Raw genomic sequence first — 14,786 nt, forward strand, 5'->3', positions numbered from 1 at the left:
AGACTGAGCTATGGTATAAGACCCTGTCTATAAAACACAGACCAAAACCAGAGATTTTTTTTATTTCAAGTTACATTAGGGAAAAAGGGCAAAACGAAGAACTGCATTTGTAGTTTGCTATTAGATAGATGGTGTACAAATATATACATGTAAAATAGAGATCCATTATAGCTGCATACATTTATATATTCATATGTATTATAATACATTCATTTTAATTAAATTACATATTAAGTTAACTGTGATAGCTCACAATTAATGTCAGTCCTTCCAGCATTTCAGTGGCTGAAGAACAGATAAAGTTCAAGAGCAGTCTGGACTATAGTATGACATCCTGTCTTAAAAAAATTCATGAGGGGGGAGGAACTCACAACATACTGATTTTATTTATATAATAAGCACTATTTATATACTGTGTATTAAGTGTCAAATCAATATACACTATGTTGCATATTATATTTATTTAATATCAAGTATATGAATGTTGCTCACATGTATGTACATGGACCACATGTGCCTAGTGCCTGTGGAGGTATCAGATCACCTGGAAATGAAGTTACAGAGCCATAGTGTGAGGGCTGGGAACTGAACTCAGGTCTTCTGCAAGAGTAGCAAGCTGACCCATCTCCCTACCCCCATATGTGTATATTTTTTAGTTTTCTGCTTTTTGCTTATAGATTATCTCTGGGCACAGAGTCAAGGAATGGAGATAGAGACTAGAAACATGCATAAAGTTAGGTGTATTAATTTCTGCAGCAAGAAAAACTCTATACCAGAGAAACTGAATAGAATTAGCAGAAGAGTGTTAGTGGAAGAGAAGATGGATGAATTTTTACAGTATTTAGGTCTCTGCTCAATGACTGAGTTATTTAAGGCAGGTAAGCATCAACTGAAAAGAGTATTTTGCCACCTGCTAGAAACAGTGAGAAACGAAGCAGGGTTGAGGCACGCTTGGTAAATATGAACTGAAAGAAGGATGCTAGACGCGGCATGGCCTTAAGAAGGTAACTCTTTTCCGGTGGTCTGGCCATTTGCCCTGTCTGCGTATTAGGTACTTTACAGACCATTTAGAGTGAGTGCTTCGCTTTCTCAGTCTGCGACCTGTGTATGTTAAAAACCCAAAGCATTAAAACAGAATAAAATAAACATTCTCCGCGTACTTAAACATGGACCACCATTTTTTGTATATATATAAAAAACCTTTTTGTTTTCCTTTTCAGTCTAAATTTTCTGCATTTCCACTCACTCTCCATCAGAAGCTTCGTTCTTTTTTTTTTTTTAAACTTTTCTATGGAGGCAGAGAGCACAGGGTCTTTTACGAAGATATATGGTAGAGCTAGCAAGAACCTTGAGAAAATCATAGGGTCGATGTCTGAATGTTAGCTACAGACCCAGCACTCAACACACTTCAGATCTTCGTCCTTCTCGGTCTCATAATCCTTTACGCCCGCGATAAGACCTGCAACGGTGGCCGCCACAGCAAGACACTCTCTGCCGCCTTTACGTCACCTTACATGCTCTGGCATCTTTACTTAAAAGCCTCGCCACCTTTTAAGCCCAAGCCCTGGGTCACTCCGAGCGTCGATCCTGCGCCCCTTCTGCTGATTAGTCAGCGGTCGCAACTTCTCTCCCGGAGCGTGGACAAGCTCGGGGCCGGATCCGGCTCGCGGTGATGACGACATCGGCGGGCGACGGCGGCGGCCTTGCGGCGGTGTTGGACTTCCGGGCCGTAGGCCTGACTCTTCAGAGCTGCTGTCATGGCGGGTGCTCTGTGGGGTTTCTTCTCTATGCTGCTTCTGTTATTATCAGGAGATGCCCACAGCTCGGAGGTGCCTGGGGCTGCTGCCGAGGGCCCGGGAGGTAGTGGGGTCGGCCTGGGAGATCGTTTTAAGATCGAGGGACGTGCGGTTGTTCCGGGGGTGAAGCCTCAGGACTGGATCTCCGCGGCCCGAGTGCTGGTAGACGGAGAAGAGCATGTCGGCTTCCTTAAGTGAGCATCCTGAGGGCCGCAGGAAAGCGATTGGGGCGGATGCTGGAAGGGTATCCAGCTAGGACAGCTGTCAGGACCCGCAGTGTAGCTGTCAGGAACTGAAGGCACCGGCGCCACTAACGGTCTGGGCCGGGAGACCTTGAGGGGCAGTCAGGAACTTCAGCGACGAGGACGGTGGACAGTGGTCCCAGGCGCCCGAGACCTATGCGGTCATTTATCTGTAGCCCTGTTTTGGCCCCAGTGCGAGGCGGATCATACTTGGGCCCAAGGGACTGTCATTCATCTGTTGGGTTTTAGCCGCTTTGCATTTTGTCTAGTGTTTCTGCTACCTAGTTGCTTTCTACATGTCACTCTTCTGGTAGCTTGGTGTTGTGTAGAAAGATGCTAAACAAGTGGGAATTGTCAAAGCCCAAAGGGCTCCCAGTGATGACATAGACTGCAAGGCTAATGCTCCTGCTTCTAAAATTAATGGGCCCTGAAGTCCCTAATCAGAGTGCTTTTTTTGGGCCCGAGATTGTGATTATTGTTCTTTTTACAATTGAATTCATCGAGGGATTTGCGATATCGCAGCCGTCATTTAAGTTAGACCAGGGTTACTCAAAATTCCTTACGCTTAATTGTTCTTTTCTCGTTCTTAAGAGTTTGTGATTTATGTTTATATTGGAAGGTGGGATGAATTTCTTAATGCTTTGTCAGCAGTCCGTTTCATTCTTCCAGCCATGAATATGATGTTTTAAATTTTGCCACCAGTATTTGGAGTTGAAACTATGAACTGAAAGAAAATATTTCTTTGCTGGTTTTATAGACCAACTTGTGATATCTAAAAGCCATACATGTTAAATGTGGACGTTTAAGGTTGAATTGTTTATTTCTGCAGATTGTTGACGTTCCCTTGTGGGATATTCAACCTCAGATTAATAAATAATGGCAAGTTGACAACCAATATTTTAATGTTATCTGGCATTAGGGTATTGTTTAAATTTTATCATAATTAATGTTTCATTAATAATAAATTCCCACTAGGATTTGGAAGATAAGGCTTGAGTATTCAACTTCTGCAGTACACAGCACGTTTGAAAACCTCCTATTTTTATTTTGAAGATATTTTACAATTTAATATATATTGTTAGGTATGTTTAGCCTAGCATCTCAGCTACTCAGGAATCGAAAGCAGGAGGATCATAAGCTAAAGGGCACTCTGAACTATTTCGTTGAGACCCTGTCTCAAAGAAGAAGAAAAAAAAGCTGGTGATACAGTTTTGTGGTGGGACTTAGTATGAAAGAGGTCCTGGAGTGACTCCCAAGTACAAATAAATAAATGTTTATTGAAGAAAATATAAATAAGATATTTTCTTTTTAAAGATGCAACAGAAAGATAATAACCTTTAGTGTTTTATAGTACATTTTTTCTAACTCTTTGTAGAATCATATGTCATGTCTTTAAGAGTAAAGCATATAAGACCATAATTTTCATTTAACATTTTTGAACATGTTTTTATTTATGCTCTTATGTTCATATAGAAGGGCTGATTGAGAATTGCTGTGTTTTTTTCTTTCTTTCTTTCTTCTTCTTTTTTTTTTTTTTCAAGACAGGGTTTCTCTGTGTAATCCTGGCTATCCTGGAACTCACTCTGTAGACAAGGCTGGCCTCAAACTCAGAAATCTGCCTCCTTCTGCCTCCCAAGTGCTGGGATTAAAGGCGTGCACCACCACTGCCTGGCTTATGGTGATAGTCTTGTTGGAAATAGGGTAGGTAATTTGTCTTATAGCTGTTTTGAATAACCAGCACACACGTTTGACTATATTTTTGGTTTCTAGGGAAGTGGCTTGGGACTTTACTAATGGAGGTGAGAGGAGTTGGGTTAAAGAGCACTTAAGCCACTTTTCATATCATAATGTACATATAAACCACAACCCACTTTTCCAGTCTTCTCGTTTTGGACAGTTAGGTAGTTGCCAGGTTTTTTTGTTTTGTTTTGTTTTGAAATTATAAGCTATATGCTACTTACTTGTGAATTTTTTTAGAATTATTTATTTTATGTATATGAGAATACTGTAGCTGTCTTCAGACGCACCAGAAGAGGGTACCAGATCCCATTACAGGTGGTTGTGAGCCACCATGTGGTTCCTAGGAATTGAACTCAGGACCTCTGGAAGAGCAATCAGTGCTCTTAACTGCTGAGCCATCTCTCCAGCCCTTGAATATTTTTTAAATGCATAGTTCACTGTTTTATACAATCATGTCCTCCTGTGCTCACTTCCTCATGAGATTACAGGTATTTCCTGTCATGCCATACATTCATGTCCTTCTGTGTTCACTTCCTCGTGAGATTACAGGTATCTCCTAGCATGTCGAGATTTGCATTTTCGTTCAGTAATTCTGGTTCTATTTGTGTTGAATAATCATCAGTTTCTTTTTTTTCCCCTCTGCTCAGGAAAAAAAAAATGTTTTGAAGTTATCAGTGTCTATCAAGAAGCAGAAGATGACTAGATGTAATGTCCACACTTATGTCCCAGCTCTTGGGAGGGAGGCAATAGCATCATGAATCTGAGGCCATCCTGGGTTATATAGCAAGACTTTTGTCTCCAAAAACAAAAGAGCAGAACATGCACTAAAATTAGAATAGTTCACATAGAGTTTATTTATTTTATTTTTTGGTTTTTTGAGACAGGGTTTCTCTGTATAGTCCTTGGATGTCCTGGAACTCACTTTGTAGACCAGGCTGGCCTCGAACTCAGGAATCCGCCTACCTCTGCCTCCCAAGTGCTGGGATTAAAGGCGTGCGCCACCATGCCCGGCTCCACATAGAGTTTAATCAAAGGATTAAAACAGTCTATTCGTCGTGATATAAAGAAACAATCAGATTGTGCAGTGCCCTGGCACTTACAGCCATAACAGTATTTATCCAATAGTGCATGAAAGCAAAACTAACATAGAAACTACTACCACCTCTGCTAGAGGGACCAGGAGAAGAGGCTACTGCAGACTTGGAAGTGCTAGGGTGGGTGAGATGACACGGTGGGATGGGGCTTGTATGAGTGAAGCCAGTCAGTGATAAAGCTATGGAGGACATAATGTAAGGCATTTTCTGCCCTTTCCATAGACACAAAGAGAAAGGTGGAGTGGGTCTGGAGCATGTGCAGGTGATACGGCTGTGACATCTGTCATCTCGTTCATTGTTAGGGTTGATCTGGCTAGACAGATGTCTCTTAATTCTCACCACACCGCATGCAACGCTCCTGATGCTGCTAGAGCCTCCAAAACCCTCAGACGGCACATTCGAGAGTGGGTCTGGGGGGTAAACGTGTGCAGCTGAGGAGTGGGTACTTCACTGTTTATAGTTCAGCTATGCTTTACCTTAGTATGTACTTGCAATGACAAGGAACACTTATCATCTTAATTTTTTATTTTCTTTGAAGTAGCAGTTTTTCATTTTCTAGACAAGTTATTTTTTACTTACAAGAAGAAATTAGCAGCTTTTGGTTGGTCAATTTTAAACAAAACCTTATAGGAGTAGAGAAATAAAAGATAGATGGGTTAACTACTAAGTTGTAGGTTTCTATATAACCAGCCAAAAAGTAGCTACAGTAAATGGAACTATTTATAATAAATGGGACAATTTACTATTTAAATATGTTTGTGTGAAAAAGAAATTACAACAAAATACAAATTAGAATAGAATTAATTTTTTAACAATAAGAGTATATTGAGGGAACATGATAAAATTAGTACCCTACTATTATAAGATATTGATAATTTTTATTCAGTAAAGATAGAGCTTCGGAGTAGAAACTGCTCTTTTGTTACTACCATTTGTACCCGCAGAAGGAATCTCTATTACTCTGGCATAGGCTCATTGTATTTTAGAAACTGTTAAAATTCTGGAGCATAAAACGTAGGACCAACTTTTGCCATTTTTATTTGGGAAGAGGGACAGAAACCACGTAGCCTAAGCTGGCCATGAATTCACTGTGTAGTGCAGGCTGGCTTCAAATTGGCAGTGATTCTCCTGCCATACTCTCCTGAGTTTTATGATTACAGGATGTCACTATACCTGTGTTTTCTGTTTGGTTAGCTGCTTCCACTTATTTATCTGTTTGTTTGGGCTGTAGTCCAGGTTATGTTGAAACTTATTCTGTAGCCCAGACTGGCCTTGAACCCATGGTGATACTCCTGCTTAAACTCCCCCCACCCCTCTGTGCTAGGATTATATGTGTGAGCCACCATGTCTTGTTTTCTTCTGATGTTTTTTGAGAACTATGGGGAAATAAGCACGTGCTTTCAAACAGGGAAAGACTAAGGTGCTGATGAGAAGTAACTAAGTATGATTTTCCTTTTTCCAGGACAGATGGGAGCTTTGTGGTTCATGATATTCCCTCTGGCTCTTATGTAGTGGAAGTTATTTCTCCTGCTTACAAGTTTGACCCTGTCCGAGTCGATATCACTTCAAAAGGAAAAATGCGGTGAGGATACCCAGTTTATTTTTTACCAAAGTCTGGTCTAGTTAGTATGCTGTTACATGTCATTTTTGGAACTTAGTGAAGGTTGAGAGTTTCTTACTTAAACCACAGTTATTTCTTAAAATGTTTACTCTATTCTTGTTTGTAATCTGAGCACTGAGACTATGAAGTTGAATTTCCCCCCATCTGCATGAATGTTCATGACATCTACTATAGTTAGAGTAAAAGTAAGATTACTTACTGTAGCGGGAAAGTACTGTGAAAGTTATAATCGAAATGTGCCTTTTAAAGTGGAGAATTATTTAACTTTTTTGAATTAGAAATACTACTAAGGACTTTTTATTGAGATATTTTGATAATCCCTCTTCTTATTACCTACAAAGTTGTTCTGTAAGTTTCTATAGCTTCTCCTTTATACACTACACATCTTAGTAAAGCGGTTATCAGATGTAATTGTGGAGTTTATGTCAAAGTAAGGATCTTGATAAAATGGAGAGAGGACACAGGAGATGACCCAGCGGGTAAACATACATGCCATGGAGCCTAATGACCAGAGTTTTATCTCTGAGACCCATAGGATGGAAGGAAGAACCAATTCCTACAAGTTGTCCTCGGACCTCCACAAGTGTACCGTGGCACTTATGTGCCCACAAACATACACTAAATAGGTAAAAATGTGTAATTTGGGGTATAAAATTAAAACTTCTCATAAAGTCTAGGAGTGTCCAAGCTGACAATTGAAGGTGATCCTTGGTTGGTATAACTGGAATAGTAGCATATATATTCCCTGGAAGGTGGTGCCCTGTTACCTGTTTAAATTCAGAAATACATTCTATTTGCTGAAACTACTTTAAAAATTCAAAGTAAATAAAAAACGGTGTGTATTGAGCCATCCATGAAACAGACCTATAGGTACTAGACACTACAGGTACTAGGTATGACTTAAATAGCTTAAACATATATTTTAGGTGATTAACAATATAGCTTAAATAGTTTAAAAATATATTTTAGGTGATTAACAAAATATTTGATATCTCTTGTTCTTAATGTAAAGGTTACTACATATAAATTTGTAGCCTTGTCTTAATTAAAATATTGTCTTTGGGGGCTGGAGAGATGACTCAGCGATTAAGAGCACTGGCTGTTTTTCCAGAGGTCCTGAGTTCAATTCCCAGCAACCACATTGTGGCTGGCAACCATCTACAATGAGTTCTGCTGCCCTCTTCTGGCCTGCAGGCATACATTTGAGACAGATTGCAGTATGCATAATAAATAAATCTTTTTAAAAAAATGTTAAAAAAATAAATAAATTTTAAAAAATGTTAGTCTTTATAGGATTAAAAAAGGAATAGATTTCCAAGACAAATGATATATCAAAGTAGGTGGTAGATATTTGAAAGAAAATGAGATAAAACCTCTACAATAAAAACAGTCATTGAGATGGAAAGATTAACAGATATATACCAACTGAAGAGAAGTCTATTGAATTGGAAGACATAGTAAAAGAAATTACCCAAACTACAATACACATAAACAAATGGACAATGATAGCAATGCAAAAATAAATAAATGTTGGGGCTATAGCTCAGTGGTAGAGTACTTACCTCACATACTCAAGGTCCTGGGTTTGAGCCTAGAACCAATACCAACACTGAAATAGACAGACAGGCAGACAGGTAAATAGAAAGAAAGAAAGAGAGAGAAAGATTTTGAAATGTAAAAAGTGAACAGTGAGAAAATAAACCATTTCAAAGGTAAAGTGGATTATGGATGTATGACTTATAAGAAAGGATTTTCATTTTCTTTATCTTTTGAGGCAGTGTTTTTTTGTTTGTTTGTTTGTTTTTTGTTTTGTTTTATGTAGCTCTGACTGGCATGGAACTCACTGTATAGACCAGCTGTCCTCAGACTCATATAGCTCCAGCTGCTTCTGCCTCTACTAGAGTCAAAAGTGCTGGGATTTAAAGCACGTGTTAACAATTCCAGCTGAGCCGGGCGTGGTGGCGCATGCCTTTAATCCCAGCAGTTGGGAGGCAGAGGCAGGTGGATTTCTGAGTTCGAGGCCAGCCTGGTCTACAGAGTGAGTTCCAGGACAGCCAGGGCTACACAGAGAAACCCTGTCTCGAAAAACCAAAAAAAAAAAAAAAAAAAAAAAAACAAAAAACAAAAAACAAAAAACAAAAAACAAAAAACAAAAAAACAATTCCAGCTGAGAATTTTGTTTTAACTGCATTTCTGGCAAAACTGAGCTATTACCAATGTATTTACTATGGCTTTCTTGAATCATACATTTTTTTTCCTGCAAAATAGCATTAAAAATTGGGTGTATTCAGTAATGTATGTCTTAGACTATCATGAATGTATAAGCCAATACTTGTATGTCTATAGTAAAATAAATTTATTGCTACATATAATGAAAGGACTTTAAAATGGGAAAGATTCTAAAAGAATTTTGAGGAATTTTGCTTTTCTTTTGTTCTTTTAAGCAAAGTATCATAAAGCCCAGGCAAGCCTGCAGCTCCCTGTGTAGCTCAGTCTGACCTTAAACTCTGACCTTTCTGCCTCTGTTTCTCGGGGCTAGAATTACAGATTTGCCATCACAACCAAGTTTAAAATACCTTTTGATATAAAACGAAGGTAAGGAGTTATATGGACCTGTAAATATAGGAAGTGATAGAGCTAGTTCCTGTGTACCGTGATGAGTGCTTTAGACAGACAGTTTGGCTGGACTTTCAAGATCAAAAGTTAGCTGAAAAGATGGCTCAGCGGTTAGGGACCCTGGCTGCTCTTGCAGAGGACCTGGCTGCAATTTCTAGCACCAACATGGCAGCTCACAACCATGGCTAACTCTAGTTCCAGAGTATCCGAGCCCTCTTCTGCCATGCTTGGACTCTGCATATACATGCAGACATACATGAAGACAGAACACCCATAACATAAAAATAAATAATTTTGAAAAGATTTATATTTTTAAAAGTTTACATGCTAAAGTGCTTTGGAAACCTGAAATAAGTCTAAGGCATTGCTGACATAAGCAGTTCTTAGCCTTGGTTTTGTTTGGTTTGCTTTGTGTGTATGCTTTCTTTTGTAGTAGCCTAGGATTCAACCCAGGATTTTGCACATGTTGGACAAGTGTCCAACTTTTGAGCTCTTGTAGGACCCGTAGTCTTATTTTTCATAGAATCCACTTTCTCCTGTTTCTTTATCAGAGCAAGATATGTGAATTACATCAAAACGTCAGAAGTGGTCAGATTACCCTATCCTCTCCAAATGAAGTCTTCAGGTCCACCTTCTTACTTTATTAAGAGGGAATCGTGGGGCTGGACAGACTTTCTGATGAACCCAATGGTATGTATAGAGCATTTGACTAATCACTGGTTTGCTTCTAGCCATCAGAAACTTTAAGCTCCTGTGAGAGGGAAGGGTGGAATTGGGAAACTAGTGTCTTTAGGAACAGATAATGAAAGGGATAAGAATTTTACTGTGTGTTTCATAATAAATGCACAACTGAAATAAATGTTGAGGAAGATAGCAGATTTCATGGGATATTAGATAGAATGAGAGTACATACTGAGTTATATATAGAGTTAACCTGTCCATTCTATCTATTTGTATATTAGCCCACTGATAAATGTGCTGTCATTTATTAACCAGCCTATGTTAATGGGACATGTAATGTTTTATTGCTGTTGCTTGAGAAGGGGTCCCATGGATCCCAGGCTGTCCTTGAGCTTGCTATGTAGCTGAGGATGACAGTGAACTTCAGGTTCTCCTGCCTCTACTTCCCAAGTGCTAGGATTACAGGGATATAGTTTTTTTTACAGGGATATATTTTTTGTGAGGTGCTGGGTATCAAACCCAGGGTCTCTTGCTAGGCAAGTACTCTACAACACAAGCTACCTCTTCAGCCCTGTTGTAGGGCTTTCTTTCTTCTTTTTAAAACATGTGTAGTGAACAGAGACGTTACCTTGGTTTACTTTAATTAGTATTAATCTTGAAACTGAGTGTGATCCTACTTGTAAAATACTAGTAGATATGTACTTTTAGAAACAAATTTGCCTTGTAAAAATCTGTTTAAAAAATTGAATTATCTTAGGAGTCTGTAAATTTGGATTAGGTTCCTTACTGATAACTACTGAGATGATAAACAGTACTGTTTGGGGGCTATTCATCTAGAGTTTATTACCAGAGCTAAAAGACAGGAGAACAGCTAAGAAGAGAAATGTCAGCAGTGAGGCTCTGTTGGTTTTATCCTCGGTGTTCTCATTTCTGACATTACACAGAAGTGTGTCACATGCTAATGGATTCTAGGTCATCTTCAGAAAGAACGTGCCTTGCACTGTGCTGCAGGCTCTGGAGGATGTGATTAAGAGCAGTAATGCAGTCTTCCGGAAGCAGCACAGATGTCTCTACAAATCAACCCCTCTGGCCATTGGAACCAGCAACCCCAGTGCCAGCTTGTAGGAAGAAGGCAATGAGCAGACAGTTCATTTGGAAATGACTTGCATGGCAACTAAACTCTTTACAAAGATAGAAGGCACGTAGAAGTGTGGTGTCAGTAAAGCCAGGCACACACAGCAAGGCTCTAGTAGTCTCGGACACTCCACAGCAGTCACACAGCACCCCACCACCCACACTGGTCAGTACTGTTGTGACAGATTTTTTGTTTTGTTTTGTTTTGTTTTGTTTTGTTTTTTGTGACAGGGTTTCTCCAAATAGTCCTGGCTGTCCTGGAACTCACTCTGTAGACCAGGCTGGCCTCGAACTCAGAAATCCACCTGCCTCTGCCTCCCAAGTGCTGGGATTAAAGGCATGCACCACCACTCCCGGTGTGACAGTTTTGATACTCTTTTATACTGTGTGCACACTTGAATCTTGACGTTCACAAGCTAAAGTGGAAGAAAAGGTTTTTATTTTTATTCTTTTTTTTCAGGTTATGATGATGGTTCTTCCGTTATTGATATTTGTGCTTCTGCCTAAAGTGGTGAACACAAGTGATCCTGACATGAGACGGGTAAGCTGACTGCCTAGCAATGGACTTTTGAGTCACTCTGTGTCTTTTTTTACAATGGCATTCCAGACTGTGTGTGTATGTGCATGTATGTATGTATGCGTGTGCTTATGGACACTGGAGAGTAAACCCATGGCCTTGTGCATCCTGCCAAATGCTCTATCTTTGGAACAGCAACATCCCTACTGTTAGTTGTTGTTGTTGTTGTTGTTGTTGTTGTTGTTGTTGTTCTTCTTCTTCTTCTTCTTCTTCTTCTTCTTCTTCTTCTTTTTTGTCGAACATGATTATAATATTTTCAACTGTTAATATTCAATAAATAGAATAATTATTTTAAGGTATATTTTGTGGTTATGTCTCCCTTTTTCTTTTTTTTTTTATTTTTAATTTTTTTCTGGGGTGGGGGGAGGTTTCGAGACAGGGTTTCTCTGTGTAGCCCTGGCTTTCCTGGAACTCACTTTGTAGACCAGGCTGGCCTCGAACTCAGAAATTCACCTGCCTCTGCCTCCTAAGTCCTATGATTAAAGGTGTGTGCCACCACACCTGGCTTCCCTTTTCCTTTCTGATTTTATTAATTTGGATACTATCTCTGTGCCCTCTGGTTAGTCTGGCTAAGGGTTTATCTATCTTGTTGATTTTCTCAAAGAACCAGCTCCTGGTTTTGTTGATTCTTTGTATAGCTCTTTTTGTTTCTACTTGGTTGATTTCAGACCCGAGTTTGATTATTTCTTGCTGTCTACTCCTCTTGGGTGTATTCTTCTTTTTGTTCTAGAGCTATCAGGTGTACTGTTAAGCTGCTAGTGTGTGCTCTCTCCAGTTTCTTTCTGGAGGCACTCAGAGCTATGAGTTTTCCCCTTAGCATTGCTTTCATTGTGTCCCATATGTTTTGGTATGATGTGTCTTCATTTTCATTAAATTCTAAAAAGCCTTTAATTTTTTTCTTTATTTCTTCCTTGACCAAGTTATCATTGAGTAGGGCGTTGTTCAGCTTCCACGTGCATGTGTGCTTTCCATTTTGTTGGTATGTAAGATTAGCCTTAGTCTGTAGTGATCTGATAGGGTTCATGGGATTATTTCATTTTTCTTGTATCTGTTGAAACCTGTTTTGTGACCAATTATATGGTCAATTTTGGAGAAGGTACCATGAGGTGCTGAAAAGAAGGTATATTCTTTTGCTTTAGGATGAAATGTTCTACGAATATCTGTTAGATCCGTTTGGTTCATAACTTCTCTAGTGCTAGTTCTTAAGCTGTTTTTAGTCTGCGTTGAGATGGAATCTCAGTAAGTTACCCAAGCTGGCCTTGAACTGTCCATCTTCCTGCCTCGGCTTCCCATCCTATCATTTGGCTCATGGTCTGGTGCTTTTTCTGTTTAACTGCAGCTATGTAGCTGTAGCTGAGGCTGAGATTTTCAACTTTATCCCACTCCCTGTGACAGATTCTTCTAAGAGTTTGCATAAATGCAGTATTATGTTTCCTTATTCAGTTAGCTGTTTCCATTGATGAGATGAATTCAGTTGGTTGTCTTGGTAAATGCTAATGTCTTCTTATATAGCTGAAACATTGTACTTAGCCTCTGTGTGCTTTGTTACACAGTTAAACTGTATAACCTTAATATGCTTATTATGCCTAACCCAGATAGTTTGATCCTTTAATCTATTTTTACTTAGTAACACTCTCTTGACAATACTTATTTGGGGCTGGAGAGATGGCTCAGAGGTTAAGAGCACTGATTGCTCTTCCAGAGGTCCTGAGTTTAAGTCTCAGCAACCACATGGTGGTTCACAACCATCTGTAATGGAATCTGATGCCCTCTTCTGGTGTATCTGAAGACAGCGACAGTGCACTCACGTACATAAATAATAAATCTTAAAAAAAAAAAAATCTAGCCAGGCAGTGGTAGTGCACACCTTTAATCCCAGCAGTTGGGAGGCAGAGGCAGGCGTATTTCTGAGTTTGAGGCCAGCCTGGTCTACAGAGTGAGTTCCAGGACAGCCAAGGCTACACAGAGAAACCCTGTCTTGAAATACCAAAAAAAAAAAAAAAAAAAAAATCTGTTTTTTACCAAATTGCAAAATCTAAAAGAGATATGGATAACTTAAAAAGGAGAGTACTTACTTAATTGATATGCTCATCCATGCAGATGACTCGGTAGAACCAGGGGAGAGCACCGCTCATGTCTGATGCTTTCTCCTTGCAGGAGATGGAGCAGTCAATGAACATGTTGAATTCCAACCATGAATTGCCTGATGTCTCTGAGTTTATGACAAGACTCTTCTCTTCAAAGTCCTCTGGCAAATCTAGTAGTGGCAGCAGTAAAACAGGCAAAAGTGGAGCTGGCAAAAGGAGGTAGTCAGGCCCACAGCTGCCATCGCACAAACTTGGCTACACCAGGTGGGCACCCAAGTCTTGATGGAAAACCGTGTGAAGTGACTACTGTAAACCAAGTCATCCTGAAGTTGATCTCGTGCAACTGTTGTCTATGTTAACTTCTTAACACATGTTTTGTACTTGGTACACAAGAAAACCCAGCTTTCATCCTTTGTATGAGGTCAATATTAATGTCACTGAATTAATTCCAGTGTCCTATAGAGAATGACATTAATAAATTATATGAAGTACTATACATTATGTATATTAAAGAAGTCTTAATCCAGAGATAAAATTATCTTCTGTTGTTCTTTATCTGAACTTCTCTTTTAAAAATACTTGCTTGGTAAAAGAATGCACACTGTGTTTTTATGTATTTCGAAAGTCCCACCCTAGGACAGGTGTGATGGCTCACACTTGGAATCCTAGCACTGAAATGGCTGGTGCAGAAGGATTGCCTTGAGATCGAGGCCAGCCCGGGGTACAGAGTAAGACTTTTTCAAAAACAAAACCCTAAGACCTGTGCTCACAGTAAACATTCCCTCGTAGTAAAGTGGCATGGCATGTTCCTGATGCAGTTCTCATCTTACTGTAGCACTTGTTCTAGAGTGTGGACATGTGAGTCAGCAGGTACCCATCACACAAGTCCTAGTTTCCGTCTTTCAGATTCACTTCACAATTACTGTCTCTTAGCTGTGTGCAGTGGTCTGTGATAAAGTACAAGGATGGATAATATCTCAGATCTATCTCAGTAAGGCTATGTAGGGAGGGAGATGGCAAAGCGGCCCAGCTAGAAACAAGGCCTCCTGGCCTAAGGATGGGAAACCAGCCTTAGTGTCATATAGGGACACAGCTCAAAAAGTTTTCAAATCTCTCTTTTTGGAGTTCTTTTTGGAGTGTTATACAGCATGAGAACATCACAACATTTCAGTTTGGAGAGCTAAATTTACTTCAGTAA

At 39.6% G+C, this 14,786-nt stretch overlaps 1 protein-coding gene across 1 annotated transcript; it reads left to right on the forward strand.

Moving 5' to 3' along the window:
- The first annotated feature begins 1,671 nt into the window (after positions 1 to 1,671).
- On the forward strand, positions 1,672 to 14,119 carry Emc7 (ER membrane protein complex subunit 7). Its single transcript, XM_021193361.1, has 5 exons — positions 1,672 to 1,990; positions 6,335 to 6,454; positions 9,661 to 9,799; positions 11,385 to 11,465; positions 13,659 to 14,119. Exons 1-5 carry the CDS (start codon positions 1,758 to 1,760, stop codon positions 13,809 to 13,811), a joined length of 726 nt encoding a protein of 241 aa, XP_021049020.1. The 5' UTR covers positions 1,672 to 1,757; the 3' UTR covers positions 13,812 to 14,119.
- Positions 14,120 to 14,786: the final 667 nt, after the last annotated feature.

Source organism: Mus pahari, chromosome 3 (assembly GCF_900095145.1).
Source record: "Mus pahari chromosome 3, PAHARI_EIJ_v1.1, whole genome shotgun sequence".
Taxonomy (NCBI): Eukaryota; Metazoa; Chordata; class Mammalia; order Rodentia; family Muridae; genus Mus; species Mus pahari.